Here is a 27,226-nt window from a genome sequence, read left to right on the forward strand (position 1 = left end):
AGCGTCAGCGCTCAGAGAAAGGGCTGAAATTGATCACTGCTGCTGCAAAACAGATCGCCTCTGTTGGCAGACAGAAATTGTTTCAAGCAGCCTTTGTGCCACCCTCCCCAGCACAGAGGTGCTCACCCTGCACAGCACCAATCCGGAGGACATTTTGCTGAAGAAATAACAAGAAAACAATTCAGCCAGCTCCTCGCTGCCCCTGGCAACGGGACAAGCACACCTGGGAGAAAGGTTTGACATTTGGAGGCTGTGTGCTTAAACCGAAGTGTTTTCTTTATTTTTTTAAATACATTTTTCTTGTTGGTGAGAGAGGGGCAGCCAGCATGAGAAAGTCCGGCCAAGGACCTACGAGTATTGATTGTTTTAAATTTGTATCTTGCTAGTGTAAACAGAAGAAAAACAGTGGTTCTGAAGTATTTCCAGGTAAAGCCATTCACAACTGAGGGCAGCAAACTCTGCAGGGATGCTATAATTACCCAAAGCAAAGCCAAGGAAACTCAAAACTACCATTAAGCAGAAGAGCACGCGTGCAAGCACAGGAAAATACAAATTAATTGGCTTTTCACTGTCACAGATGCTGAGGCTTCCATCTCTGAGAGTCAGAGCAAACATATGCGTCGCCTACTCTAACATATTTACTTTTAATTTTAAGCTCCTCAGCTACCATCTTCAACGGCAACATCCGACTTAAGTGACAGTTTATTCTAATCGTGGTTCATCTCTTCAAAACACTTTCATCACAGCGCTGTGGATTTAGGCAGTTTCCTAATTCTCCTCCTTTTTATTATCTCTGCATCTTTCCAGGGCTGTTTCCATCCCCCGTTCCTCCCTTCCCACGCTCTCCAACACACAACACCCAGCCGTGACCTGGGGGAGGACGGGCTGCCCGCACACAGATCTCCTCCCCACCCCCGGCCCCTGCCCAGCGCACGACTCCCCAGCTCGGCTCCAGCCCCAGCAGTGCCACCAGGAGCTCCTGCAGTCAGCAGGGAGTGAAGGAAACCCAGACCCACCATTACCGGCACAGCTCTGAATACTCCAGAAAGATGAACACTGTGCGACAGGTTTAAAGGAAAGGCTTCCTCGTGCTTTCCCTGCAGCCTGGCAGGGCACTTGGCAATACGTGGTTTCTCAAATCAACTGTATCTTTGTATTACAGCTGTTGCTTATCTGCTGCAAAAGTTTTGAATAAAATGTGTTAATAAACCATTTTCAGAAGCATGTTTGAAATGGGAAATTAACATTAAAAGTGGTGCTGAGACTATCTGTTGGAATGTGGTTTCTCACGAAACCCGGACCTTTTCCCTCGCTGCTGTCGAATGAAACAGAAGCCTCACATGTGCCTCAGTGCTCCTTACTGGGAGCTTCTGTTGGCCAGGATATGAAGATAACCGAATAGCTCAGAGCCAACAGAAGTTACATGCACCACAATGCAGCTCTGTACCAGGCCCACCACAGCTCGTCACCCCCTGATAGGAGCTCAGAGCCACGAGGGGCAGCCGGGCCGACCCCGCTGCAGGACCGAAACACAGCATGAAGGCTTTTAGCCCCACATCCTATTCCCGGTTCTTGAATTTTGCTCTATTACTTAGCTTCCTTTGGCGGTGAGATAACACACTTATACAGATTAGGAAGATTATTTTAGACTATTTTTGGTCACTTTACAAATTTTAAAGAATGCAGAAAGCAATAGTTGACAGCTGTTAGGAACTTGAATGTTATTGTAAAGCAGCTGTTTTCATTTATAGAAATGCACCAGTCTTTCTCCAAACTGAACAGAATACTGTGCTAATAACTCACGCTAACCTGTGGAAAATACAGGTCACGTCTGTGAAATGTTGGCAGAAGATACTGTTTATAACAATTAAACTTGTGTCACATTTTGTTCTTAAAAGGAGTGAGCATTTCTGGTTCAGGCATGTTTACAGTTGGAGCAGCTATTAAATAACAATCAGTAGCATGTTCATCCTGCAAAGAACTTCTACTTAAAATCAGACAAGATTAATCAGACAAGGCTTCTTCACTCACAGAAATTTCCAATGACGAGAGGCTGACACGGACCAGGAACAGGCAGGCTTATTCTAATGTTTCAGCATTTTACATTGTTTAGTTTTGACTCTCATTTCCTTCTGAAAACATTCAGTTGTTATAAATGGACATCGGTGCTTAATTTGTTTAAAGCCAAAGCCTCTACACATATTCTCTTTGCATTCCTATTTTATGTTAGCATTCACAGTCCGTTCAGTCAAGCCATGGAAAAACAGGCAACTGGCATCCTAGAGAGTATATTTGTTGAGGAACAAAAGGAATGAGACAGCTGAAAGGCAGGGAAGATAGCTTCCAAGTGTACATATAGTTCCTGCACATATTTAATTTGAGAATCACCATGGCATCAAGATATACAAAGCGTCAAGAACGAAGCCATCATCTTTCTCATGTTCTTACAGTTGTAAGCCGCGCAAACACACCTTAGAGAAACCACTGAACGTGGGTTTTAGTGCAGATACAAGAAGCCTGATAGGACCTACCTGCCTACTGCGCTTTGAGGGGAGCAGTCGGAGCCAGCGCTGTGCTGTGCTGGCTGAACACGGCGGGCTCTGCAGCCCACCTTGGAACAACCGCGCCTCCCTTGTTCTGTATGAGAGCCCTCCTAACGAGCAGGCTTTAATGAGTACCTCTGCCCTAACGGAATTCTTACTGCGAGCTGACTAGCGGCTAACGTGCAAGTACATTAAAAGTAAGACCAGTAAGCGTGCAAAAGCAAGATCAGAAGAAATACTCTCAGGATTGACTGTGTACAGCAATGTTTCAGCTGTGGAGCGAACCAGCAGTTGCACTGACATCAGTACTCCACAGTTCACAGCAGGGTCTGCATTTCAGACCAACTTTATCCTTAAACTTTCAGCTGCTAGAGTGCTCACAATGTTCAGTAATATTTTCCAAGATCCCTAGACATAGCAAGCTGATACAAAGCCATCCTTAAATTATCTGTGCACATCTGGGTGCTCTTCAGAGCCCTGTTCAAGCACCTCAGTCCAGCCACACAGTGAGGCCCACGCGAGGCCCTGAGGAGCCGTGCGGGGATTTCAGCTTTTCCCCCTCCCTGCCGCAGTCAGGGCAGCACCCAGCTCTCCCCTCTTACTCTCCCATTCTGGCTATTTTCACAAAGCTCTTGTATGAAAGACTCTATGGAGCTCCCTCAAGCTGGTCCATGGCAGGATCTCCTCTGGGAGCTCATTCCACAGGCGAGACTGTTTTATTTCCAGCTCTTGTGTAAAATATGCATTTGCAGTACATGCTGCTGAGCATGCAATAGGTTAAACAAACTGATGATAAAGAATTCTACTTAGTTATTTTTCATTACCATAGGAAAACATCAATTACATTTTCTATTTTATGAGTGTACACAAGGGAATCCATTACAATAAGAGAGAGCTTATATGGCTGTTTTTGCTGCTTCTTTGCTAAGCAAGAAGAACAGTTAGCTTTAAAAACAATGAAAGCAGCCCATAGAGAAGGCAGGCAAACCGGCATACCTGCACAGACAGCTCCTACCCTGATTTATCCAGCCTGACTCCAACTAATTAAACATCTGCCTCAACAATTTCCTCTGCAGATTTATCTTCTCCAGTACGCAGCACTGACTGTTTGTTACAGGCTTTTCCCTTCCTTGCCACCATTCACATAAACTTCTTCCCGTTTGTTATTTGGGCATGTGACAAGGATACAGCGTTCCCATTAACCCCCTACTGGTATTTCTTGGGGGATGGGTCATGAGGCCCCTGATACACTGCTCCTGTACAACCACGTGCTCTGTGAAAGGACTTCAGGGGTCTGCTTCTCTCAGCCATGACACAAACAGGTGATTTTCCACCTGCGCTTCCTGTGGATTTGCACAAAATTTATTAGTTAAAAATTATCAGAGATCATACATTCAATGTAAGGCATTGCAATAACAGGAAAGGGTAACTGCAAAGAATATAAAATACTTTCAATTCTTTGCAGAAACTTTGTCTTTGTCTAACATAATATCTAAATAGAGCTGGACACAACAGATACACTTTTTCCATTTCTTTCATTGCACTTTCTATGAATGAAAGGTCGCGGCCCACTTCTGTCCTCATCTATTGACCTATATATTCCTGTAGCAAATCATCTTTGGTTTGCAGTTAGATTGCAATCAGAAGTCTTATTCAGCCTTGGTCTTCTCAACAAATAGAATTTTGAAACAAATGCATTAATATTACTTTTACAGCCGTAGTCCACCATGCAATTACACGAATGCCAGTGCACGTACTGAAACAAAACAGCAACCGGGGCTCTGCACCGCATTCGTCAGGACAGTCCTGTCATTAACAGCCTCGTGCTCCACAAGCAAAGGTTGGTCGCTGCAAGGACAGCAATGGCATTTTTAAAGAAAGAAGCGAAATCGAGAAGCTCAGGAGGTTATGGGCTGGCAGAGGTGAGGACTTGGGGATTTTCAGGATCACGCAACACAATTGCTTGTTGAAAGGCTTTCCTGTAAGCTACAGGTTTCTAGCTGAATAAATAGCCAGGAAAGCTAGTCTAATATCTAAGCTCTCCTCCTCCCAGAACAGCCAACAGAGGTTTCCACATTTCCTATAAATGTAGGACCAATTTACAAAGCTGTAAGCACCACAGATTCATTTGTCCTGTGAAGACCGACCTGCAAGCACAGTGAATATGAAGAAAAGTTCGTATGCACGGTTCATAATTTGGTTAGTAGCTCTAAGAATCAGAGCAGTCAGCTTAGAAAAAAGTGTTGCTGAATGAGGAGAAATACTTTTCCTAAATTACGTCATCTTTTATTCAGAACTCTGACATACTAATCCACTGCTTAATAATTACTTTAAAGACAAAGGCAGGGGACCTTACTCTGCTAATAGTCTGATCTCAAATTCCATTCATCTGCATATCTCCCAGTGAAAGTTAGAGGTACCCTCACTCCCAAAATGAAGAATTTGCTGCTACTTGAGGAGTGGTGACGAAAATCCTTCTGTGCTTGCTTCAGTCAGTGTGTGCACCCGCAGGTGTAACTGCCCTTTAATCTAGATGGCATTTCTATCCCGTTCTGCTACCAGCAGCAGAAGGGGATGGAGAAAGGCTTGTTCCAGGTCCAGAGGGCAGTGCAAGCAAGTGGACCCTCTGTGCAGACAGCTGCAATTTCTGCTGTTTTAAAAAATGACAGGCGAGACCGAAAAAATAAATTAAAATCAGCTGAATGATGAATTGCAGTAACAGGGAATGAGGGAAGTTTTGGATAAGGGAAGTTTTTAATAAAAAAGTTTAAGTTATGATTGACCAATTTAATACATCAATACCTAGTCTGGGAGGTATCACCCACATGGCACAGTCACACAACAGCGTCAGCACTGCCTTACAAGTGCTCACCAACAGGTAAAAAATACAAAACAAACAGCATTTGCTTTATGAGGCTCAGGAACACGGGAACTCGAGCACAACTCTCCCACAGCCACCGTGTGCCCAGCAGTGACTGCAGCTCACGGAGCTGACAGCTGCAGCTCTGGCCACGAGCTTAAAGCACAACCTGCAAGAACACTGCTGCTCTCATCAAAGTGAGAGTTCACAAGTAAACACACGTGGAAGTGATCAAAAGATGTTCAGCTGCAGATTCTGCTGTGATTTACATCCAGCAAAGATGATGGTCATGTTTCAAAGAAGTGAAAAGTCAAGTGGATAATTTATTTATAGAAACAAGATTTAAATTACCTCTTATATTATTCCCTCAAAAAAAAAAAAAAAAAAAAAAAAGAAAATAAGAGAGAAAGAGAGAAGGAGAGAAATGACATTTATGCCAGTAAGTCCCTTTACAACAAAGGGTTTCTGACAAAAGTGCCACAAAAGCAGTTTATATATTAGCTGAAGGCATAAATGACAGTTCCATGCCTTTTCTAAACGACCAAACAACATAACAGAATAACAGCAAAAAGAAATTTCAAATGGACAAGGAATAACATCTGTTACTCGAAGGGGGAAAGTAGTTTAAATACTGAGCTAAGTGAATCCTCCAGACATCTCCCTTCGGGGAAGAGAAATCTGACCCCAAGAAATAAATAAAAGTCAACCAAAAAGTGAACAAAAGAGGTGTTTGAAAAAAACAGAACACCATTCATCGCAGCTAACGACTTGTTCATTATGAGTGATGATGGATAAAGACTTCTCACGCTGAGATGAAATCAAGATTTATATGCATTGTTTCCTCTCCCAACTTGTGGGAAGATCATCATCATTTAATTCTATCTCTGCGGCCAGTGATGGGCATCCAGAGAGCCGGTTATCAAACGGCGCAGTCAGCTGGCAAGAGCGGGACGTGCAGTTGGCACATCTGGACGGAGCCGCCGCAGCCGCGGTGAACAATGGCTCCTGGCCAGCAGCCAGAGCTCACAGCCGCGCAGCTCAGCCCCGCCAGCAGCAGCAGCACAGCGCTGCTCTGCCTTCTTTTACGAGAATCAGATTTTCATTGCTTCATTCAATTGCTCTCCTCTGCCATTTTTTACAGCTCTTATCGTTCCCTTGGAATATGGCCTTGAGACAGCTCATCCGTGTCCTTCACTGTGTTATCTCTTCTAACTTTTATTAAAACTTCAGCTTTCATCTGAAGATAGCTAATTAAATCCGTGACAGATTATATACTCCTTCAAAAACTGCACCAAACTACCACTTCCAAACAGAACGGGGTTGATTTTCTCCTCACGCAGTTAAAACTAAGGGTGTACAAGGAGGCTTCACTCATTTACAAAGACAAGATCTGTATCTTTACCTGGTACACAGATAGGTTTATATTAAAGTTCCTTTGTTGCATGACAAAGCTCAGTGCAATTTCTCACAGCAATTATTCCTTGTTGCTGGATAGATTTCTCAGCCTTCTACTTCTGAAATATATGTACTAATATGTTTATATCTGGGAAAAGCACTGCTGTAAAACACAAACTGTCAATTTTCCTATTTTAAATGTCGATATGTCCTAACCATGATAGCACTATTTTGACAACACTGCAGAAAGTCACTTTTTCTCTAAATGTAACAACTACTTATTTAAACACTCTAACCTCCTATCAGGTATCAGTTCCTCACATAAATTAGAAGTGTAGCAATTCTACCAAGGACTGGCCTTACCGTAATGCCTCCCATCATCTCAAGCTACCACTGGCTGGACTTGAGCACAAACGGCTTTGTTACCATAAAGAAATACTTGCAGTAACGGATACACTGCTTTGCAGCAAACATTAGGCACTTCCTCCGCTGTCTGCCTCTGGCAGCATCCAGAACACAGACCTGTGCACAGAACAGCTTCAGAGTGGTGCCGCAAATCACAATGACCACTGAAAAAATGGTGCATTTTTCACAACAGCTAAAAAGTGATATGAAATAACCTCAGGAAAAAGCACACTTTCCTCTAAAAAATGCAACAAATGACCCACCTGAGCCTCTCTGCGATCCTTTCCTTCTCTTTAAGGCCTTTTGCAAGATATCTTTCATGGTGACCTTCATACTGTCCACCTGAATAAGTGAGAATCCATGAGCAGCATTTCTGCAAGACAGAGGCACATACATTTTTACAAAAGAATCATCATCAAGCAGCTCAGTGCAATTTTTGTTTCTTTCAAGGAAAGTACTTCTTAGGAAAAGCAGAGAAGAAAGTTGTGCTCTAAAAGAGAAGTTAAAAGGAGAAACCCAGAAAACTTCCTTTGAAAGGCAGAGACAGAAAAGGAGAAAATGGATTAAGATTCAAGGCGTGCAAGGATTTTCCTAATTTATCTTTATTTTTGATCAATTTGTGTTCATCATTAAAAAAGAAAAATGAGCAAATGTACACACGGAGCTCCTCCAGTACTGGTTATTATCTCCTAGCCGTTTTGCAGTGCATACCAGAGAAACAGTTTGCAATGTCATCTTCATATGCGCCCCAATGGCAGATGTAGCAAATCATTAAGGAGAAGTGGAAGAACAGCACTCAGAGAAGTAACAGCAGCTTCTCAGCAATGTTAGTGTATCGCATTATTTTACATGCAACTGTTTGACACGTTTATGTAGCCATTGTGGCACAAAAGCTGGGGGAAAGGTCTCTGCCAGCAGGGCGCTCACCCCTGCTCCACACCCGGAGAGGTGCAAAGCAGCACGCGGGTGGCTATGGAAGATACCAACTGGCAGATATTGAAAGTGGCATCACTGGGGAAGCAGAGAAGATGACAATATAATAGAAGAGCTACTGGATTAATATATCAGCGGGTTTTGCCCCTTAGACCTTGCAGTCAATCTCTGCTCATGTCAGTAGATGTCACTGCAGACAGTTAGCACGGAAATTTGAGAGCTGCTAGACACCCACAGGGAAAGATCTGCGCTGCACAGAAAAAATTGTTTTGCAAAGCTATTTAGACAGGAGGAGGAACATTTTATCTGGCAACTGAGAATTCTAATCAGGGAGCGGAGCTCTCTGTGTGCATCACAGCTGGAGTATTTTAAAAGCAACTGGCAGTGAAAAGCAATCCAAGCAATACAATCGCATCATTAAAAACAAGAGCGCACTAAATGTCACTTTCAGACACAAACGTGGGGAACACGAGTTTCAGCTCCAATTGCTCCAGACGCAGCCCCCAGTTCATGCTGAGACACGGCCAGGGTGGGCAGCGACAGCCCCCAGCCCGCACCCATTCCAGCCCCCGTCAGCTGTCTGTGCACGCGCTGCTCCTCTGCCCTTACAGGCGCCAGAACTGCGAGCACAGCGTCCCCCTGCACCCAGCCCCAGCACAGCACAACAGGGCGGCTATGGGCCAGCCTCTGCATGGGAGGCCTCATCCCGGAGCAAAAGCCCGACTCCTCGCTGTGCCTTTGCCACCACTGCAATACGGAGCCCTGGTCAGCGTTGGGCCTGCTGGGAGCTCCCCATCTCACCGGAATTTCACTCCCAATTCTCTTTGTTCCCAGAAAAATGAAACTGCCTAAAAGCTCCAAGTGGGTGTTCTCTGGACCATTTATAACTCTTACACATCTTCAAACCAAGCATACCCAATCTTTTCACACACCTCCTTCCTTCCCCGCTACTTCAGCCACATGTTTTTTAGCACAGTGACGAGCACACCGTTCTGCATGAGAGTACCATCGATTCCCACAGCTGTGACAGTTCAGCCCTCGAGCCCCAAGGTTCAGTGGCTCTGGCTGATGCCGTACAGTAAGCAGAGACCTTCCCAACTTCTCTTTGTTGATAAGCAAATCTGTCCTCAGCCTAGTACTGTGAACCGCCAGGTGCCCGTGAGCTGGGCCGCTCCGAAGGCCTCCTGACTGCCGGCACTTGGTGCCCCAGCCCACAGCCTCACCGTGCCAACGGCTGGGCTGAGTTCAGTGGGTTGTTTAACATGGAAATCTGCCATAGAACCACACTGTCCTTACAATAAGGAAACTACTCTTTCCCTTTTATTTAGATGACACAATGTGCATCTCCGAGCCCTGGAAGCACCCAAAGGCACACAGAGAGAAAGGCACTCATAGGATGCCTTGCAGCACCACAAGGTTTCCAGAGCACTGCAACCAAAATGCAGGAAAACAAACCAAAATACCACAGAAAAAAAAGAACAAAGGCAAAAGATGCCTTCCAGAAGAAGCAAGTCCTATTTTTTCTTTTTTTCCTTCAGTAGGAAATGCTTTTGCACTGAGGTTTCTCACAAGCAGCTGGGTGAGCTCTCGTGCCACAGATCCACCTGGTTCCGGCGCGCTGAAGCACTGCTGGATCACTTCAGGCTGTACACCGAGACAGATCTGGAACCTCCCAGAAATGGGGAACTGTCTTTCAGCTCCTGACACTTGATCTGTTAAAGACCACAGGCACATTTCAGTGCATCCCGACTCGGTCGATTCTTTTTATTGAGCAGCTGGCCTGAGAACTGTCAGCCTGATTTTCCTGACACTCTATTACTAAATCATGCCTGAGCCCCAGCCATTCTTTGCCTCAGAAGCTGGATCTCATCCCAGAATGATCTTTAAAAGTTTATTTTACCGATCAAAGCAAAATAAGAAAAACCTCCGTGTTTTACTATATTTAGTGTGCTATCCAGTAAGTGAGACTTTGGCAAGAGCAATGAAATGTAAAGCGCACTCCACATTCGTAAACTTTTGGATATTTGCTCTGGAGCACTGCCAGCAGTGTTAGAATTGCCAGGCAGAATTCAGATCACCGTTCCTCCCTTCTTTCACTCCAGTTCAGCAAGCAGGCCGCACTCCTTCCTCTAACGGCACAGCCTGGGGCTGACGGCTGCTCAGCACCTCTGGGTCAGAATGCTGCAGCCCCACAGCCCCTCTGCTCTGGAACATCAGCAGCCCACGGCAACGTGCCTGTCTGGAGGAAACACGTCCTTGTGCACCATGCCAGCCTTGTCCTGTTCTGCAACAACAGTGTGCACAGACTGTCCTCACCCAACCTAACTCCAGCATTTTCTTAATTAACATTATAAATTATATATGTTCTATCTTATTCTGCTCAACACCACACGCTTGAAAGCAGAGCAGAAAAGCAGATGCCATTCTACCAATTAAAATTGCTCCGTACAAATTAGAAGCCAAAGAGACTCCTTAGCTTGCATTTTCTGTCATTTTGCACAAACATACCTGGGTGACAAGGTTAAATCAAGCAAAGGAAATCCCTGGCACTTATCATCCACAGGCATTACTGATAAATTGTGCAGTGGGGGAATAAAGGATTACCTTCTGTATTTTTTCATTACACTTTTCTTTTGTTACAGAATACATAAATCCATTGTGGCACAATGTAATATGTATCATCGTGCTACACCTGTGGACGTTTCATAACGGCTGCCATGTCTGTGCAGTCAGGAATGATAAGTGAACCACCCGTGAATGTTAATGATAGTGATCATTCTGCGGTAACTTGGCTTTCCATCTTCTTTTACAGCCTGAGAGCTGGAGCCAGGGTGGCAAGGTTCAGGAGAGGAAAAAGAAAACAACAGGAGAGGCGATGGCTGCAGCAGGCGCTGCTGGGGGAGGCGGCAGCTCGGCACCAGCAGCGGCCTCTCCGTGGGTCTGGATGGTGCAAAAAAAGAAAGAAACACCTTTTTGAAGATGAAAGGCTTCTGGTCTGAATGAGAAGCAAACTTTTCCAAAAGCTGTCTTTCCAATTTGTTTTTTTTTTCCTTTAAAATTCTGAATCAGAATTTAGAGCACTTAAAGCTTGCATGTTTGGCATGGCGGAAAGTGTCCAGGAATAATGATCTCAACTTGAGCAACATAGAGTCCAAGTCAAGTCTAAAACTACCAGCTGATGTAATGTGCTTAACTTAAGCTGGGAAATTTTGAAGATGAAGTACATAATGATGAACCAGAACGACCATGCCAGCCACAGGTTTAACTCTGAGCCTGAACGACTTTGCTGTTGTGGATCTAAGGATAGCCTTGCATAACCACATGCTTCTGAGTTTAATTGGCCGCATTCTGACACTACCATGGGCTAACATAAGACTCGTCAGCTTCCTCCAGTGCCTTCCTCGGGGAAAGCCAACCCTTCCCATTTGCTCTCCTGGAGCCTCACCCTCTTCACACCTATGTTAACTTTCTTCAATTAGCATCTTATGGATATTCTAAAATACATTTTGCTAACTACCTATACCACCCACATGAAAGCCTATAAGAGGCTTTTTCTGTAAGCTAAGTTACAGGCTTTCACAGTACATTCAAAAGCTTTGAATTGAATTTGTAAATGTCTATGAAAGCCTGGTATTTTTAAAATGTTTCAAACCCTAATCTATCAGGTATAACAGTGGTACTGCTTTGAAAAAATATATAAAATAGTCAAAGCAATTTAAACATACCATTAAAACAGAAAAAGGCACTGCGGAGCAGAGGAACCGCATGCCAAATTCCATCTATGTGCCAACTGGCAGCTGAGTTACAACTCCTAGAAACACCATTAGATATTGTATGTCAAGTCGTGATAATAAAATTTCCAAGGAAAAAGCCCTAAATGGTAGCACAGATTTATTTTAAGCTACCTTCGTTCAAAGTCTTTCAGGTATTACTTCATCATCTCAAGGAGTCTGCATTTACATGAATGTGGTGCTTTGTTTGACTCCTTCTGACAAATCATATTTGACATCAAAGAGGATTGTTTGAGAATGCCATGTTTGACATTGGACAAAGTACTCCTTCCCACAACAGACATTTTCCAAAAGCATAACTCGCTAGACTAATGGGCAGTTAGGAGCCAGAATGACTGCCCTCCGTCTTCTCCTTGTGTAACTTTGCCAGAGTCCTTGGAACTTGCCAAATTCGGTCATGCCTGCTTAGCTTGCTCGACTGATTGTGCCAGAAAAGAAAATAAGACACAGATGTATTTGAGCTCTTTGAGATGCCAGTAAGAGAGACAGCTAATGGCTTCATTTCGACCCTCCCCTACCAGCTGGGCACAGGTGGGGGGATAATGAGGTCCCTCTCCCTAATCAAACTCAATTATTTACTACTCTATACAACCACAAAGACATTCACATTCAGCTCAGAATATAAAATGCACCGGGGCTACTTCCAACCACTGATACTGGGTATTTATAACTAACTCAAGTGACTACGAGTTTGCCTTGGCAGGAGTTTAAGTGTATAAAGTTCTGCAAACTGTTTCTGCTCAAATATGTCCTGCTGAAACGAAGTTCCTGGTGAGGTTCCATAACTGTCAGCTCAGTGACTGCACAACATCTGAGAATATATCCAACATGCAGGATGGGTGAGATCTGAAATAAAACACCGTGCTTCATTAGGAAGCTTCTCAGAGGCATCAAGTTTTTGCAGCAGCGATTCAATATTAATAAACATTACAAGTCATATGCCTGACACAGCAGCAGCTGAAACACTTTAGAATAGGGAAGGAAAAAAAAGATGCAAAATATAAAAACATAACTACACACACTGGTTTGATGAAAGAGAAGGAAAGCAGGAAGATGTAGAATTTAAATCCCTGTAACAACGAGATGGTCTGTACATTTAAACACGCAATAGTAACAATCTTTTGATCAAGTGATGATCAAGTAGTTCTCTATTCTAGGAGACACACCAAAAATTCTAACGTTATTCTGACTGTTAACTATGTACACGAGTACAAGCAATGCTGAGTTAACACGTGGGCACCAAAAATCTCTTAGAAAAGTACCTCTACTTATGATGCAGGTAAGCTATTTCTAATCTGTAGGACATTCCAAGCCAGAGCACTGGGAACTCACGAGAGCATACATCATGTCAAAGATTTCTTTTGCAAGCTCTGTAGATGGATCTTAGCCCTGCCACCAGCACCACTCAGAGAACTGGATCCTTATGCAAACTGAATGCCCTGCCCCTCTATCAGCAAGGAAAGGATGTGAAATAAAAACGGTCTGAGGAAAGAAAAGGGTTATTTTCTAACTCTCAGGCAAATAGTCTACTAAACAAGGCATATTCATATTAAATTTTCTTTTTCTTTGCTTCAGCGTTCACACATTTCACAGGTTGGAGTTACACCACGTTTCAAAGCGCTATAGATGTAACTCATGAGAGTTTTAAAAGCCCCGCAAGATTTGATTTTTCTGAGATACCAAACCCTGGAGCTCTGCTATGGGCAGAAATAACGCTGCCCTCTCCTGATGAGCTCCTTAGGACACTCTGAGCCTCTGAGAATTTCCCACTGCTCTGCCACAACCAGTACCGTTCAGCCTAGGGCTGCTTCTGTTGTGCAGCTGCTGCAGGTCAGTCCCACGCATTTTTCTGGAACTACCCAATAAGCACCTCTTAATCTGCTGTGCTGTTTTTGTAACAGCTGCACAATACTGGAGGTTAAGAGGCAGCAGACGTATTTGCGCATAAAGGAAAAGGGAGAAGCACGTTTGTGCAGTTTTGCGCCTGCTTAAAAAAGACCTGTAAATATTAAAAAGGGAATTGAAAAACCTCCTGTTAAAATCAGCAAACAACTCTTTGTATTTCACTACAGTACTTCGCAAAACAGCAAATAAAAATATTACTTAAAGGATGACTTGTCAGAAAAAAATCAATAGCAATCAAATTCACGGCAGTAGCATTGACTCTGGAGAAAGGCATGCAGAAAGAGAGATTCCCTCTTTCCGATAAAACATCCAGCATTCCTCAGTCAGGTGGAAGAAATTAAACCCTGCAGTTCCACAGACAGAGGAGCCATTGCCCGCACAAACTGAAGGAGGACCTGCAATGTGAGTGTCAAGACTGCCCCAGCTCCTCCTTGCATCAGCCTCCACACTGCTGCATCCAGTTCAGCAGGGCTAAATACGTTCACCTTGAATCAACTATTTGTAAATACTGTGGACAGAACATTTTCTTTTCCAGTGACGCAGAGCAGTGGAAGCGCACTAGCACTTAGTGGAAGTGAATGAGCATTAGGGAGATACGTCTGGAATTTCTGCAGATTTCTTTTCATTTGAATGTCTCTAAGAAACATTTTCATTTCAAGACATACAAGCATTACAAACTTGTCCACTTAAGACGTGGCCGACGTTATCAGCGATCTGGTGAAATAACTACGGCCACCTGAGCTTAAGAACAGAGTGCAATGGTTGCCCGTTTCCCACACTGACCACACACAGAGCGGCTCACCCAGCCCCGCGCTCTCAGCCCACCACCACAGGCTCACCGCTCGGTGCTGCCTGCCCCGCTTTCCTGCCCGCTCTCTGCAGCACGCCTCCAGAGGGCCGCAGAGACACGGCAGCTCAGCCCTGCTACGTTCAGACGAAGGAAAATAGGGAAGAGAAAGGATGTGGAGGCGGTGGCAGGGTTTGCGCCCATACTCACATTCGGACAAAGAGCGACTGTTTTGCTGCCAGGCCAGGAGAGGAGTACTTTTCAACCAACGCCAGAGTGCTGAAGCCAAACTTGTGAATGGGCTCGTTGGAATCCAAGGGGGGGAAATCTGTGTCAACCTCACCATCATCCTCAGCAATATGGAGGCAGTAGGCACTGACGTTCTCGCTGAAACAAAGCATAAAATGGGTCCGTTTGGGAGGGAAGCCACACGACCAGTTCAGTTCAGCAGATCAGTGTCAGTCGATCTAGTGAGCACACACACTTCACACAGAAGGAATATCCTTAAAAGCCACTGACAGCACATAGGTACATATGCCCCAAGGTATTTTGGTACTGCAGAGTAAGGCAGCAAGTCTCACTTCATCAGTGATAGAACTGCAAGCAGGAGCAACAGGGACTGAACTCCACTAAGGTCAGGAAGTGTTTCACGACTTCACAAAGCTGGAGCTTCCCCACTTGTGAAAACATATTTATATGGCTGTTAAACATTAGAATTAAAGACAAGCAGTGTCCCCTTATCTCACTCATATCAAGCAACTGCAAAAAGAATTATTGAACATGCCCTGGAAAAGTAGGGGGCACTCTCCAGATGGCGAGCAGTGCAGTAAACAAAAGCTAGGAAACAAACTGCAGGAAAAAGTAAAACCCTGTTCAACACAGTAACAGCAATAGTAGAAAAGCTGCCATTTCCAGATATCTACAGCTCCCAGTCACTAAGGGCAGTTACAAATCAGTACAAACTAACAAGCAAGAGCCCAGTAACACTGCCAGTTTTAAACAGAAGCATAATGAGGAAAAAATAAAGGAAAATATAAGCCTCTTTCCTTTCTACACACTGAATTCTACAGGAAAATAACAAAGTACGTACACAAAATACAGATTTATTACTAGGAACATCTGATTAACACCATCTCAAAAGTTAGTATTTAAATGTGAGTTGAAGGTAAGTATTCTCTTACAAATCTGCCAGCATTCAGGCATTTTGCATAGCATTAAAGTAGTGAATGTTCACGTGGCAATATGTTTCTAAACTCCACAGTTTAAATCTGGAGTTTTAATTGCATGATTGATGCTTACATTAATTAATTGCAAAGTGTATGCTAATTGTTTAATTGGTCGCTTGATCTATATAGATCATTTTTTGAATTAAATGAGTTGATTTACAAAGTTTATTGATTGGATGTGACAATGAATTATTTCGCTGACTACCTGATTTGCAATTTTCTCAATTAATTCACAAACCTTTGGTTGCAACTGTGCTTTATTGAGAGTGCTCAGTCCAGGTGATCTATCAGCACTTTGTCACGACTAAGATATTCATTACATAAAACAGGTACCAATGATGCGTTACGATAATGTGTGCTGTACTGCTTACAGAAAGGCAACCCAGCAACGTTTGTCACTTTGAATTTTGGAAGTCGTGCAATTCTATTAAAAAAAACTTTCGTGAGTCTCTGGACTGCTCTGAAGAACAAACGCTGCTGCAGAACTGATCTTTAACTTCAAGAGCACTTAAATGACTCCTTGTAAACTGATGAAAGTTGGCACTGGTGACAGAATTCATACAGAGGTAGGACTGCAACAAACAGAGGAAGCATACCCAGGTGGGGGATGGCGTGCTTCTCACTGCTCTAAGTCTTTTCAGGAACAAGAGGAAGCAGAAGAGGTTGTGAGTAGCAGATGCAGCTGATCCTGCCTATGCTGTGAGAAGCACCTGGTGTGATTTTCAGGTCCTTCTCTGGTTCTACTTGGATTTCTACAAACTCCACATGCTCGTTCCATCCAGTCCAACACACCTTTGAAGCCATGAGACCCAGCCTGAACAGCCCCCTGCTGCCTGCCTTCCCACAGCTGTGAGCTGGGCCTTGCACTGCTGATTTCCTAACCTGTTTGCTTGACAGAATTCTTTTCTGTGCATCCTGGTGTGCACTTAAAGCTCTGTATAAATCAAGCTAACATTTTCATTTGGTCCTTGACCCATTTGCATAATTCTCATTAAATCCAAAACATACAGCCATGCAGGCAGCAAACGATGCTCACTGTAGCCTCAAAGTGATCCAAGTGCCAAAAAAGGTGGTGGTGAAACCAACTTATCTTCCACCAATTATACTGAAAATACATAATGTCTGTTACATCTCATAAATTTAGGGGGTCACAGATGCCTTCAAATATGGAGTGCATTCCTGAAAATTAACACAGATTGAATCACAACTTTGAGGTCTACTTATTCTGATGAGAATTCATCTAAAGTCAAATCAATCCTTGCTAAAAGACAGGGCAGTCAGAAATGCTCAACAAACAAACCAAAGATGGAAAAAATGATGAAGACAAGAAATAATTAACAGCTACATAAGAAAAGCTTCTTGGAAACTTGAGTCTCTACCCCTGTCTCTGAACATTTGTATCCAGATTCTCAATTACTGCTGCTGGACTGTCTTGAGGAACTCCTGACTGTTATTTTATTTTATTCTTTCCGTCCTGAGATTCGATTACATCAGACAGCCTCCTCGATGATGACCACTCTCTGACACATCATAACACCTTATCCTTCAAGGCAGACAGTGAAATCCATTTCCTCCCATTGCTGACTTTTGCTGGGGGCAATTACGTTTCATGTAATACCACTCACTGGCATTGTTTCACTTGAAGTATGCTGTGCTCCTGAAAAACACGTGTGTGTCCAACGATTGATATTAGCAGTATCTTAGTAATTAAAAAACAAACTAATCATGCACACGGGACACTACTGAATTTATGATATAATGAACAGAAATTATTAACAGCAAGTGAAATAGCACCATCTGCAAATAATTGTATATTTCTTCTCCATTAAAAAAAAAAAAAAAGAGACCAAACCGAAGAGCTTAACCTCCAAAACACCCCATATGTCCACTCAGAATTGCTAAGAGAAGTCCTATATCCAAGGCAACAATATCAATGAAACTGCTTTCAAGAGAGGTTGCTTTCCTATCCTGTCCCTGCTTTCCAGTACCTGCTTCACGCACTCCTTACCCAGCAAACACGACGAGCTAACAGAGCCTGCTCAACAATCTTAGTTCTCCAGCACGACAAATCCAAACTAAAAAATTAGGGGCAGAGTTTACTGCAACAAAAAGGCGGTAAGCAACGATTATCAAAGATTCTTTATGAATCTAGAGAAGTCTTCAGTGAGAGGAAACAGAGGCAGAATGTGGGTACCTTCTCTCAAAACAAACAAAAGGAGGGATTTACAGAGGAGTTCTATGTTCCATTTTGTCACTCTTGTGATCTCAGCCACTAAGAACAGTATTAAAAAATAGATGGGACATAGAACATGCCTCCATGATGCTAGAAGAGATAGGTTTTATATTACTTTTATATGGAACATTTTGAAATTATGATTCATTTATGGCACTGTGGTTTCATATGCTTATCACTATACAGTACCCGGTGGTTTAACTGAAAGAGAAATGGATACAGATGTATGTGTATTTCTCAAAGGGAAATACAAATGTGTAGGTGGTTTCTCTAAGATTTATCTACAAGAATATTGACATGAAAATTTATTTTGTTACGCAAAAATGCTGCAGAGGAGAAAATTAGAGATCAAGAGGTAGTAAAGAAAGAACATTACTTCAGTTTTGGTTCCCGTCCCTCACTTGTATATTGCCAGCATATTAGTCCAATCAGGTCATGCACCTTGGCATTTGCTATCGTCACAACTGTCATGGGCTGCAGTTTGTCTTGGTTTGCATGCAGTGGGAGGTAGACATCAATTTTTTTGGTTGCCGTGGTACCAACATGGCCCTGTTGAGAAAATACATTTCATTAGAATGTATAAAGAAAAAGTATGACACAGCTAGTGCAAAACCTGGTACGGATAGAGTTCTCCTCACTAATAAGATCAAAATACCCCACCATGACTTAAAATCGAAAGAAGTTCCGATGCTTAGGTTCTAATTCATTTACTGCTGTGTAATGGATCTGCAGGAGCGACATCAAGGATTCGGCAAAGATTTCTATAGGATTTGTTGATTTCTATAAGAAGTCTGAACTTCACTGCAGGATTCCACATTCCTACAGGAAATAAGAGAAAAAAGAAAACCACAGAAACTAACAGGCCTGTCTGCAGATACAAATGAATGAGATGTGAACCCACAGCTCCGAGGCACAAGCAGCCAAGAGCAGCAGCTGGGAGCACTGCAGGCATGGTGCCCACAGGTGGGACAGCAGCACAAGACCTGCTGCAAAGCACCACGAGCACGTGGCTAAGAACCAAACGATGCTTGGCCTCACTTTGCTCAGAGAACCGATCACACCTACAGTTGAAATCTTTTAAACAGACAAAAGATTGCACGTTCTGACACCCCTCTGGAAAAGCACCCCTGGTGTAACCGTACATCTCTATCTACACACACATAGAGGCCTTCGGAGAGGAAAATATCATCAGAATTACACACTAGGAGTATTAACTAACAGAATAAAAGGATCCAATACAGTAAATCTACGATGAGAGTGTAAAACAGGGCGTTAAATGCCACGTGCTAATTTCAATATATTGTTAAAAACCATTTGATCCCTCAGCGTGATTGTAAATTAGAGAAATAATAGGAATTTAAAGATTAGAGTTATTCATACTAGCACAGCTAAAAGTATTAATTAAATCCATTCAAACATAATTGTTGTTTTATTTTAATAAAGCATTTTTGTAGTGTGGCAACCTCCCCCTCCCAGATGGTTCAGGTACAGAAGAAATTGGGTTTACTCATTTAAAAGAAAACTTTAGCTTTGCCCATCTGCTGTGGAAGACACCGAGCCGCTACGTCACACCGTAGGTTTGGGCCAGCCCTGACAAGGACAAGTGTGGGGAGGCCGGCAGGTGCCCACGCGTGTGGGGGCTCTTCTCAATTTATATACAAACGGCATTTTCTTAAATTGATCAAATTAACCCCCGGTTGGGCAGAGCGGGCACTGCTGTCACAGCACACATCCAACCCAAACACTTCCCCGCCGGGCACCCTGGCTCCTCCTTTGCCCTACACTGGGCTGCCTTTGTTTTTCTTTTTTTTCATTTTGAAAAATGAGCTTTTTTCAGTTCTTCCCCATCTCAAAGCTCCCCAGTCTCCCCAGCTTTTAGGCACCCACTGCTCCCCACTCCCCCCACCGCCAGCAGCCTGGCTCTCGCTTACACCCAGCTGGCCGCCGAGGACTCACCGTGGGCAATTCGTAACAACTGGGATTCCAATCGCTCTGAGCACGGGGAGCAACACCAACACTGAATATTTCTATAAATTAAAAGTGCAATTGCCACGAGATTACAGAGGCTGAAGCCTGAGATTTAGAGGCTGATTAGACTTTCTATTAATAATGAGAACATTCGGTGTCACATTAGGTAAGAAAAATTAGCAAGGCCTATAAACACATGGGTCATGTCTTGGACTGATCAATCAGTAAGTCAAAGGGCTGGAAGGAAATCTCTATTACGGACGGATGTGTTTTATTACAGATTGATTATATTTGTTCTGAAATAGCCTTACAAGTCCAAAGCACCAGGTAACTATTCAAAGGACCGAACAAGTCCATACTTAGCCTGATCCTGAAAAAAATCCATTGTGCAGAAAGTCCCACAGAGCTCAATTACCACCTGTGCCACACTGCTCAGGTTCGGCTTGGCAGGCGGTGGGACTGAACGGAGGGCAGCGGGCGGCTGGACTCGGTGTTGAAGAATCAAAGATCTGGTCACAATGGATTTAACTTCTAACAACGCGTGGGGTTTATACTGTGCTTACGGCCACTTCTGGAGGAGGGACCATTCACTACCTGATGACAGACACTCCTAGATGCATAATTGCGTTTTTCTCCCAACTAAAAATGGTATTCCAATGTAAATGGCTGAGGAGACCCAGAAGATGAAGTGCGATTACCTATATTCAAAAAGGCAGCAGCAAACTTTATTAATAGATCCTGTATAAAATTCAATGGAAAATCTATTCAGGGCCAAGGGCCTTACTATTTGGAGTTTCCTTAATAGCTTCCAATAAATCTGGGAAGCACAAAGGGGCCGTTAAATTAACATTTTCCTGATCTGTCACCTGTGGCACAGTTAATTCGTCAAGAAATTCTTTTAGCTTGTCACTGGACACTGTATATTCTGACAAATGAAGTCTGGAATAAAATTGACAAAATATCTTGTTAATTTTCTAGGAAATCAGAAATCTGATTCCATTAAGCTTTTACTGTTAGCAACATTATATTCCATCAATCCTTTAAAGAAGCGAAGAGTAACTGAATACACACAAAACATACATAAATCACAGAAAATTCTCTATTTTCATCAATAGATTCTCTAATGACTACCTAGCACTTTCACTCTGACCTTATGGCCGTTCTAGCTTGCAGTATCCGTACCATCTTCAGCTCACCACTTCAAGCAGGAGCAATGTTTTACTGGCAACCTCATGGCACAGCAATTCCCATGGACACACAGCCCCGAGACAAACGTGTGTGGGTGCCAATTCCCATTCCTGCTAACGCAGTGTGCACACAAACATTTCCCTTCAACTCCCTGCCTGCAGAGCTCTCCATGCACCTCTTGCAACGCCAGGGCTCAGCACTGCCATCCTTGCTGCTGCTGGACATGAGCTGCACACAGTTATGCCCATTATTTGCATTTCCTGAAAAGTATCATCTTTGGCATTCACAGATTTTTTCTTCTTTTTATCACATTAATTAGCAGATCAACGCATATTTTTGCACTTTGACAATTAAACATGAAAGCAGCAGCAGCTACAGTAAGCTTAGGAGAATTATGGTCATTAATAAATAAACTTCTGAGAGAAGATAATGGTAGTGGTATTTGTTGGGCTAATTAGAAGAAGCTAAGTGGCATCACAGCACATATGCAAGTTGCTGTTTCCAGACACGAGAGTGAAGAATATGATAGGTAACTCAAATAATGAATTTTAATAGGTTTTCTGCTTGTATTTGTAAGACGTAATGTTTAATTATATAAACAGTGGATACAGTTATAACAGGAAAATTGCAATGACCTTTGTTGGCTACCTACAGTTTTGGAAATCTCTGGCATTAAAAAATATTCTGTAATCAAATATGCTTGAAATATAAACAGAATACTGAAAAAAAAGACACCACATCAATTCCTCAAACACAGGAAGTCTTTCTAAGACGTAAACTCCTGGTTACAGCCCCTGAGCAAGCACAGACCTCTCTCCACACCAGGCGCCCTACAGCCGAGCGGGTGGCTGTGAGCCCTGGTGTCGCTGCAGCCCGCGGGGAGATGCCCCTCACCAGGAAACTCATCCCCAGCGCGCTTCGAAGCGCCGCATGGCGGGCAGGTCATGGAAGCCAGAGAAAAGCCCGACTGCTGCGCCCTTCTCGCTGCTGGGCCGTTTTGCTGCACATCACAGCAGAAAATTAAAACAAAGTCCATAAACATTTCCTACAGAAGAGTGATTAATTTTCAGCAATAATAATTCACTGCATCTTCTCGTGCGATGGAGTTCTGTGACTAAATGTTATATCACTTTAAGATGAGATGTTCTAATGATATAATGCAGAGATTTTACTGAATCATTATTTAGTGGGAGTCATAAAAACCTCCAAAAATTAATCTTTCATGCACATCTAGCTTATCCAAAGTTAGCATTTAATTAGATGGCCTTGGCACAAATGAGCTTACTACTTTATTTGCTCAATCAGTATATGTCTCTTCAGTAATTATAATTAATTCCAGTCATTGACTCACCTCCCAGCAAACAGTGCTGAACATTACACAAAATGGAAACAAATGCTTATGCTTTTACAAACGTAAAATTTCTTTTTGCTTTTAAACCAAGAGGAACATTCGTGCTTCAGGCGACAGGATGGGAAGTTTGCTTTACAGCCCTACACATCCCTTGCTCAAATACGTGTTTCAATAACAGAGGAAGAACACCAAGGGGAACAACGTTAATGTGAGTGAATATATTTCAAATACAACTAAAGGTTCTAAGAGATCAGAGCACAGATGCTTATGGCAATATAAAGGACTATATTTTTCAGAGATGACTAAGAAAATGTAGATTTTCAGTAACCTCTTAAAAAAAACAGAACTATTTTAATTATTCCTTCATCCAAAATAAGTGGGAACAGAAAGTTCATCTAAAAAGCTGATTTATTATTATTTTTTAAAGCTTCAGTGACCAGGTATCTCCAAAGCTTTCAGTAAGAACGTGGCCGAAACCCTTACGCTGCAGTGAGGCTGGCACCACCAGCATATGGCAGCAAAACAGGATGATGGATGCGCTTAGAAGCCCCAATATCCGAGAGCTGCACTACGTGGGAATGAAAGGGAGCTGCCACTACTAGATTTTGGTGCGGTCAGTGAAGCAGCATCTAACACAATACGATGGTTAATTATTTAAAACAGAGTCTGCTCATTTCATTCGCAGAGAACACATTCAGCTGCAGACTGGAGCACTCCCAGCCTTAACACTGTGCCCGTACGAAAATACAGGGCACTTCTAGTCCTGTTACTCTGCAACGCAGCATACTGTGTGCTACTATGGGAAAATCAGAGTTCCATTTATTTCACCGGGTGGTTAACCATTATGGGTAATTTTCTTTACTATAGTAATCACACGATTACCTCTCTTTTTCTTAAGTCATTCATGGAGAATGCCACGACTGAGGCCAGCAGCACAGCACAGCCTGCACAGCCACGGCAGTGCCCGCAGACTGGGAGCAGCCCTTCCAGGTCAGCCCTCCCTGAGGTGCAGCTCCCTCTCCTCCAAGCCCACACTGCAGCCTTCACAGACAGCAATGTAAAATTCCATTAACGTGTTAAATACTTAATTTATCTTATTTGTGCTGCCACTATTCATAAAAATTTAACCCGGTAATTTCCTGTTATACAAAGCATAACAAAGTATGAATATTTAACTACGAGGTAAATAACACTTTTTTATTCTAAATTGTTGACTTCACTTAGCATGTCTGCTTTGTAGAGCATCGCACTATTTTTCAATTAAAGGTCCAGATGTTTCAAAGGCTCCAGTAGGCAGCAGCAGTTATGAGAAATGCTTTATCTGCATTGCAACGATCACTACAACATCAGCTCCAGGCTGCGTTCACATACTCATGTTTTATTCCAGCCCCCCTCCTAACGTACCGGTTAATTATACAACACACAGCTGAGAAACATAACCTCCAGAGCTGGACAGTTTCCTTCCATGCTTCTACCTGAACCATTTTTTATACCCACCTCAAAACTATGACTTACATATAAAATCATTTAATCAAATTTCCAAAATCACTGCCTGCTCCTTCTTGGCATTCACTCCCACAATTAATAAATCTATGCGAGTCTTGAGCAAGGAATAATACATATAATTCTTTTAACAGCATATTTCAATCATGTTAACAAGTATTCATTTACATGATTCACCTTAAATTAAAGTCGTTCTATTCAAATTGCTATGGATAAAATTTCTTGTTATTATGTGGTTGGTTTTTTTTTTTTTCCTGACAAATCCCATTTGAAACAGAAGGAAAAAATCTATAGTCCCCTTTACAGCCCAGGCTTCAATTACTTTCACTGAGGTATCATTTTCAGGACAAATGGATCCAGTCCATCTTTAACCCTGCCACACTCAAGCGGCATTTTGCCAGGAAGGAAAGCAGCTCCCATGCAGCAGGTCAGCAGAACCCCTGCAGCACCACTGAATCAAACAGGGCGCGTGGAGCCGCCTTTCTCCCGAGCACTGAGCCAGCCAGGCCTTGGAAGCACCAAGCAGGCAGCTCCAACCTTCTGCTGAAGAATGGAAACACGTTTTCAGATTTATCAAAATACAATTGCTACGGCTCCAGCAGAAATGCATTCATTACCAGGAACTCCTTGGTTTCTGTGCACTGAAGAAAAGGAATGGCCTACTTTAGGAGAATTATTTACATTTTACTTGGCGATACGCTTTACAGTTTAATACAGAGGAACAGAGATATTCTTTGTAATAACGAAATGCAGCAAAAACTTTTAATTAAAATCACACCATAAACATTATTTGTATGTTAAAGAATACGCCACGAGATGTTAATGAAGAGACGCTATTCAAAAGATAAATGTTTCTACAAATATTCAATGCTTAAACAGATCAGACTCTAATCCTATGCTTCTGTTGCACAAAGCAGACAGCTTAAGTTCCTTGAGGACATTTGCCAACCTTAGGTGGAACATTTTTAATACATCACCGTGTCACTTTTTAATGTGCCACAATCTATTAACCACATGGCAAACTAACAGGGATTTTTAAAATATGGCTTTTATAGCTTTGTGCTGGTGATTAATTAAATAAATAGCCAGCGTTTCACAAATCATCCCTCTAATTAGTCTAAAGCAGACACTTTGCATTCACCGGCATTATTGCCATCTGAAGCTCACAGAAGGGCAGTCGCGTTACGCCGAGCCCGGGCACTGCTGAGCGCGCCGTCGCCGCGTGGCCGGGCTGGCAGCACCGCAGCCCGAGGCAGAGGTACGACCGTCACAGGTGCTGCAGTCAGCTGGAACTTGACTCCAGCTGCTTGGAAAAGATGTTCTGTTTAATTATTCTCCCTCATCCTGAAGGAAGCGAGCGAGGTAACAAAGAAAACAGAGCTGTATCCGAAATTTGACCTGAAGTTGCAAAGTCGCACATCGCAGAAAAGGAACAAATATTTAGGGCAGATGCTAGAAAAAATGGCGAGCTAAAAGATAACAGTTTCTGTCAAAACATTTCAAAGTTGAAGCTGCAACTAATTACATCCAGCCCATTCCAAGAAATCAAGCCAGGCTTCGCATTAAAATGACTCAATTATTCTTAGAAAGAAAGAGAAAATCATCTGTAAAACAGCCGGAAATCTCCTTGCTTTTGCTGCGTCTAGTTAGAACATTTCTCCCCGCGCTCAAATTAAACTCTTCGTAGCTGATGTGCTCAAGCTTTACTACAGGCTCTTATCCAACTATTACTAACTAGGATTTTCTATTCTGGAAGGCTTTCCTATGCAAGTATGTAGAGCAGCATTTAATGACATTGCCACAATGGCTTTCTCCCCTCAATTTAAAATCCACTGCCGACACTGAAGATGACAAAGCAATGGGGCTACTGAGGAAGACGAGATCTCAGTTCCTCCATGAATTTCTCCTCAGCATCAGCACCGTGTGCACAGCAGACCTGATGGGTGCACGCAGCCCTGGGGCTGGCAGCAGAGCCCCAAGGCCGAACAGCAGGCACGGGGCTGTGGCACAGTGCACCCACCACAGGTCACCTCCTGCTTACTACAAGGGCAAGACGTCACAAGACTAAGCAGCACAGCCTTCAGAAAATGATCTATGATAAACAGTCCTAGGGCTGCACTGCACCAAGAAGAATTACATTGAATGTGACTTGGTTACACGACTCTTCAGTGAGATGGTACGTCCATTTAATCAAAGCAAATCTAAGCAATCGCATTTCCAGCCATGCAGCCAAAGCATTTGCACTTCAAAGTTGATTAACAAAAGAGCAAACACTTCACTGCTCTGTGAAATAACACCATTTGCTCTCCTCGTGCAAAAAGCAGAAGCCCAATTCCTGCTCCCTTTGGTCTGGGCTCTTCCCTGCTCCCAGAAGCAGGGAACACGGCAGCCCTGCACCCAGCGCCTGCCGCTGCTCCCTACCTCCATGTGCTTTCCTTACACTTTTCCCTGAATATGGAACAGATTTTTACTTCCTGCTCACAACAATTTTTTCTCTGTACTGACAAATTTAATAGCAGTGGCTACATTTATCTTTGAAAGATAAACGTAAAAAAGTAGTGCGCAAACTTTCCATATTCTTTCAAAACTCCCACAAGTCTCTTCCTGCTTTTTGTCCCCTGGAAAAGCATGGAGGAGAGCAAGGCTCATTATGTCCTCACGTGCAGCATGGCAAATCAGTTAAATTAAACCTCTATTTCACCTAACTTGTATGGAGTGCAAATAACATTACTAACTTTTCTAATTTCATACTCTAGTACTCTCAAGTAAATAAGAGAGAGGAAAAAAAAAGTTTCCCTACAAATAGAAACTGTCACTTTCTAGGATGTGATCTTTTCAGCTCATGCATCCTAAATGCATGCAGAGATATTATATGCACTTTCTATTTAGCAATTTAATTATATCTTTGCAGTCAGAGAGTGGCAATGGTTTGCAGTAATAATCAGGTGAAAGCATTCTCACATTAATATGCTGGAATCCGATGTGTTAATTTGATGCAACTTTGCGTTGACAATATGTGATTAATTTGTTCTAAGGCTAGCTATGCTCTGAGCTCTGACAGTTTAAAATGCTGGGTTTCTTTATCCATATCACTATTTGACACGCCTTAGCCCACTGCTTTGCTAAGACCACTGTTAA

The 27,226-nt window shown here is 42.9% G+C and overlaps 1 protein-coding gene across 4 annotated transcripts in view; it reads right to left on the reverse strand.

Moving 5' to 3' along the window:
- MAPKAP1 (MAPK associated protein 1) overlaps positions 1–27,226 on the reverse strand; it is an 85,527-nt gene that overhangs the window by 32,868 nt on the left and 25,433 nt on the right. For all 4 annotated transcript variants that reach the window (XM_048966454.1, XM_048966456.1, XM_048966452.1 and 1 more), the window contains exons 5-7: positions 18,455–18,627; positions 14,830–15,006; positions 7,467–7,576 (exon numbers count right to left, since the gene is read on the reverse strand). In XM_048966454.1, coding sequence (XP_048822411.1) covers positions 7,467–7,576; positions 14,830–15,006; positions 18,455–18,627 — 460 coding nt within the window. The remainder of the gene's footprint in view (positions 1–7,466; positions 7,577–14,829; positions 15,007–18,454; positions 18,628–27,226) is intronic.

Source organism: Lagopus muta, chromosome 19, assembly GCF_023343835.1.
Source record: "Lagopus muta isolate bLagMut1 chromosome 19, bLagMut1 primary, whole genome shotgun sequence".
NCBI classification, from domain to species: domain Eukaryota; kingdom Metazoa; phylum Chordata; class Aves; order Galliformes; family Phasianidae; genus Lagopus; species Lagopus muta.